The 4338-nt window shown below is 60.4% G+C and overlaps 1 protein-coding gene across 1 annotated transcript in view; it reads right to left on the bottom strand.

Moving 5' to 3' along the window:
- Positions 1 to 564: 564 nt before the first annotated feature.
- The window catches only part of CLDN19 (claudin 19), a 4184-nt gene continuing 410 nt past the window's right edge, over positions 565 to 4338 (bottom strand). Inside the window, exons 2-5 of the mRNA XM_008072601.2 lie at positions 3682 to 3870; positions 3490 to 3574; positions 1494 to 1646; positions 565 to 704 (exon numbers count right to left, since the gene is read on the bottom strand). Coding sequence (XP_008070792.1) covers positions 656 to 704; positions 1494 to 1646; positions 3490 to 3574; positions 3682 to 3870 — 476 coding nt within the window. The 3' untranslated portion in view covers positions 565 to 655. The remainder of the gene's footprint in view (positions 705 to 1493; positions 1647 to 3489; positions 3575 to 3681; positions 3871 to 4338) is intronic.

The following is a 4338-nucleotide window of genomic DNA, read 5'->3' as shown; positions in this document are numbered from 1 at the left end:
GAATTTTGGCAGACCTGGAGAGGAGGAACTGTGGGTGTGGAGCAGAGCTGGGGTTTTCAGACCTTTCTCAGGACAGTCCTAATGCCTGAACAGTCCTGACGTGCTTCCCCCCTTCCCTTTACCACTTAGCAAGCTCCTACACAATGGTCCCTTGCCTGGCTTTCATCCCAGCACCCAGATGGAGGCCTTTCTTTTTTTTTTTTATTTATAAACATATTTTTTATTTTAAAATTGTGGGCCTTTCAAGGACTGTCCCTTCCCTTAGGAAGGCTCACAGGGGCAGAGTTTGTTACCTGTGGGCCTCTGGTTACCAGTGCTGGGCCAGGCTACAAGGACAGTTTCCACGGCTGGGTGGGATGTCTCATCTCAGATGTCCTGGTGCCAAGGCCAGGCAGCGGGGGAGGGTCACCAGGCAGGGAGCAGGGGCCCTGGATTGCTTCCTGCTCAGTTCTGGATGTGCCATGTAACCCCATCTTTGTGCCCCAAAGCCTCAGGAGTCAATGCTGACCTCTCTGAACCAGGCCCCACCCAAGCTACACCAAGGACAACCAACAACACCACGACTGGGGCTGGATATTCACTTCTCTTTTCCAAAAAATACCAAACACATAGTCTAGGTGTGGCGGGGGGACAGAGCCTGGCTGGGGACTGGACATTATACACCCAGGGGGCCCTTGGCGGAGGCGGGCATTTTAACAACTGGTCTGAAAGTCAAAAGAGAGAGAGCTGGTTAGTGGGGCGAGCGGTGGGGGAGGCAGGGGCTGTGCGTTCAGGCCCAGACACAGGGATGGCCAGGGCGGCCAGACCTCGGCCCTCACAGCAGCCCTGCCTGGGGCCCATTCCCAGGGCGAGGTGACGTGACCCAACCTAGCATCTGTGTGAGTGTACAGTGGCACTGGAAGTACTGTAAGAGCCTGAGATCAGAACTCAGAGAAAGTGGGATGGAGCCTCTTGGTCTCTCTGAACCTCAATTTCCTCGTGTGTACACTCAACATCCCAGCACCGCCTCCTGCATGGGGTAGTTGTGGAGGGCCCATAAGACCAGGGAGGGTGAAAGACGCTGCCCAACCCGAGGCACCGGGTATTAAGGTCCATCTTGGTCACTGCTGGATCCCCAGGACCCAGCACAGATCAGACACTCACACAGCTCTTCAGTGAGTAAACAAGTGGACGGGTAAAAGGACCAGCAGCTGGGCCGATGCGTGAGGGCCTGTCCTGGGTGTAGATGCATGCTGGTGCCCAAGAGCCTGTGTCTGGACCCGGATCTGTGTGTGCATGTGGAGGCTGGGTCTGCTTCTGGTCTCTCTCTCAGGGTCTCAGATGGCAGAGTGGTGCCCGTGTTGAGGACAAGCTGCTCGGAGCCCCAGACTGCACTCTGGGGACATCCTCTGCCCTACTAGCCCTGCCCAGGGGTGCTGCAGGGGTGGCTGGATGCTGGGCGAGGGGGCCATTGGGCGGGAGGGCTGGCTGGGGCTGGCGGAGCTCAGACGTACTCTCGGGCAGCAGTGGAGGGTCCTGGCCGGTAGGGCTGTGGGCTGTTGTTGGTTCTCTCAGGCTCTGGGCACGTGCAACAGAGGAAGGAGCCCCCCAGCATGGCCAGGCCAGCCGAGGCCCAGCCCACAAACAGGGCTGGGCCAAATTCGTACCTGCAAGGGGTAGGGAGAATGGCATCAGACGTGGCTGCCAGCTCAGGTTGTCCCCTGCCCCTGCCCTGGCCAAGGGAGGGCAGGGTGTGGGGAGCTGGAGGCTGGAGGCCCACAAGCCTCCTCCCCTCTCTGGATAAACTGGGGTGAATGCTTCTCCCGCCCTCCCCCAGCCCAGAATGGCAGCACCACAGGGCCACCCAGGCCCAGGGTGGGCCTAGAGGCTAGAGCTTGGCCTCAGGCCCCTGCTCTGAGCAACCTTGGGGTCATTTCCTTCTCTGGCCAGTGGAGGGGGCATGGGAGGGCCCAAGAGCTCTGCATGGGCAGAGTGGAGCAATCCGCCGTCTTTTCCTCGCAGTGAGCGTCTGGCCCACAGAACTGCCAGCCAGGGCTGCTTCCCGTTGTCCTCTGGAGACAGCCAGACCCCTCCACCTGGCACTCTGGGCTCTACATACTCAGGCCCTACTGGTCAGCCGGTCAGCCGGTCCCCCTCCGGGGTCTCCTCCCTCCAGGGGCAGTCCCACAGTCCCTCCAGCCTCCCCAGCTCCTTCTCTCTCTGTGGGGTCCTGTTCAAATGCCACCTCCTCATGGGGGCTTTCCTTGACACTCCCTCTGCTCGCCCCACCCCCTGAGCCAGCCCCACTGCCACGATTTCAACTGGAGGCCCTTCAGTCCCTTGCTTGCCTAGCTCTCTGGGGAGCACCGGGAAGGCAGACGGAACATGCGACTCATCAGTGTCCCCAGGGCCCAACACAGGACCTGGCACCCCAGGCAGCCTTGGGAACTGCGGAGGGGAAGTAGTGCCAAGTTTCAGCCTGGCATCCTTGAGCCAGACCTTGCTTGGCAGGTCTTTGTGGTGGTACCTGCAAAGGTCTTTGTGGTGTGAGGGAATGAGCCTCACACCTGAGGTCTCCTCCTTTTCTTCCCCTCTCCACACCTCTGCCTCCTCCAGGGAGCCCTCCAGACTGCAACAGCCCAGGCATTTTTTCTATCCTCCCTCTACTTCAGCCCATTGGGATGTGGGGTTGAGTCTGTCCCATTCTCTACCCCGGGGTGCCCTCCAGGATGGGCCAGGCCCTTCCAAGAACCCCCCTTCAGCTCCCCACCCACGGCCTTACAAGTCCTGATCATTCTAGCCCCTAAACATCTCTGAACCTGCTTTCCACTGCTCCCACCCTGGCCCCAAGCCCTCTGCTCAGACCTTTGCAATAGCCGCCTCACCAGTCTTGCTCCCTCCCCACCATTCTGCACATCACAGCCAGGGGGACTGCTGGCTGCCCTCCACCCCAGACGAGGTACAACATTGTCCGTGGCCACGAGGCCCTACACAGTCTGCCCTTATTCTCCAGTCTCATTCTCCTGGCCCAGAATTCCTGCTGCCTCCTGCAGGAAGCTGCCTCAGACCTGCTGCCTCCAGCAGAAATAAAAACAGCTCAGGTTTGCTGGGCCCTCTCCAGGGCCCCAGTGCTGCGCTAAATCCCTTACCTGAATCACCTCGCTGACCCCACGCAACCATGTGAGAGCTGGTCCTCAGGGTCTAGCTCCATTGTGCAGGGGAAGAAACCAGGCACAGAAAGATTGAGTAACTTGCCCAGGTCACTCAGACAGTATGTGCAGAGCTGGGATTTAAACCCAGAGACAGGGCGCTTGGCTCCTCAGAGAACCCTCGCTACCCCTGGGTGCCCCTACAAAGGGCCCCACTACAGTCTTCCTGACTCCCCCTCCAGAGCTTCTCAGACAGCAGCTGGGTCCCATCCCCTGTTTTCCCTTCCACGTGACTCATTGGACAAAAAGGCCAGTGGCCCCAGAGGAGATGAAGCAGGCGGCCCAAGCCCTGGCAACCCACCTGGCATTGACGGGTGTGCTGGGGTTGAAGAACTCCTGGGTGACCAGGGTGGCATACCACGAGACGGCAGTCAAAGTGCAGAGGCCTGAGGACAAAGCAGCGGGGTGTTCAACTCTGCTTCGGTCACTGGCGGCCGTCAGGGCTGGGGCTGCCTGCCATGGGCAAGGTGGTGGAGGAGTCAGGGGCACTTACCAGCCAGGAGGAAGAGGGCGCCCCCGGAGACGGCAACACGGCCTTTGGCGATGGGGTTGCTGTCTCCCACCCGCGTGCACTTCATGCCGACCACACTGAGGACCATGGCCACGAAGCCCAGGAGCACAGCCACCACCATCAGGGCTCGCGCCGACTGGATGTGACCTGGGGCGGACAGGGCAGCGCTGAGCTGGTGGGGGTGGGGGTGGGGCGGTGCCTGGGGTCAGACCACAGTGGGAGGAGTCCAGTTTGGGAGGGGCTCCAGTGGGAGCTGGTCTGGAGGCCAGGGGTGGGATAGCCTTTTGGAGAGCCAGGCAGTCATCTCATTCACCTGCCCATAACCCAGCACAGATGTTAGGATTCCTCTCTGCAGATGAGGACATCACAGTGCAAGGAGGTTTGGTGGCTGGCTCAAGGTTACGGTGGCAGAGCTGGGATCTGTACCCACAGCTGTTTGACCCTAGAGTCCCTGCCTCGCCTCCAGCAGGGCAGCAAGCTGGCTCAGAACCTCTCCGATGTGTACGGGCTGGGAGTGGGGGATGGTAGAGTGGGAGCTGGAGCGTGGAGCCCAGCACTGAAAGCAGCCTGTGGGGGAAGCTTGCTCCAGACCCTCCATCCCACCCCCCCACCTCCCACCTCCCCACCCACCGGCCTGAG

Source organism: Carlito syrichta, unplaced genomic scaffold (assembly GCF_000164805.1).
Source record: "Carlito syrichta isolate Samal-C Ts95f unplaced genomic scaffold, Tarsius_syrichta-2.0.1 Scaffold315356, whole genome shotgun sequence".
In the NCBI taxonomy this organism is placed as follows: Eukaryota; Metazoa; Chordata; class Mammalia; order Primates; family Tarsiidae; genus Carlito; species Carlito syrichta.
Note: the sequence above shows the minus strand (reverse complement) of the source record. Positions and strands in the feature narration are given on the sequence as shown.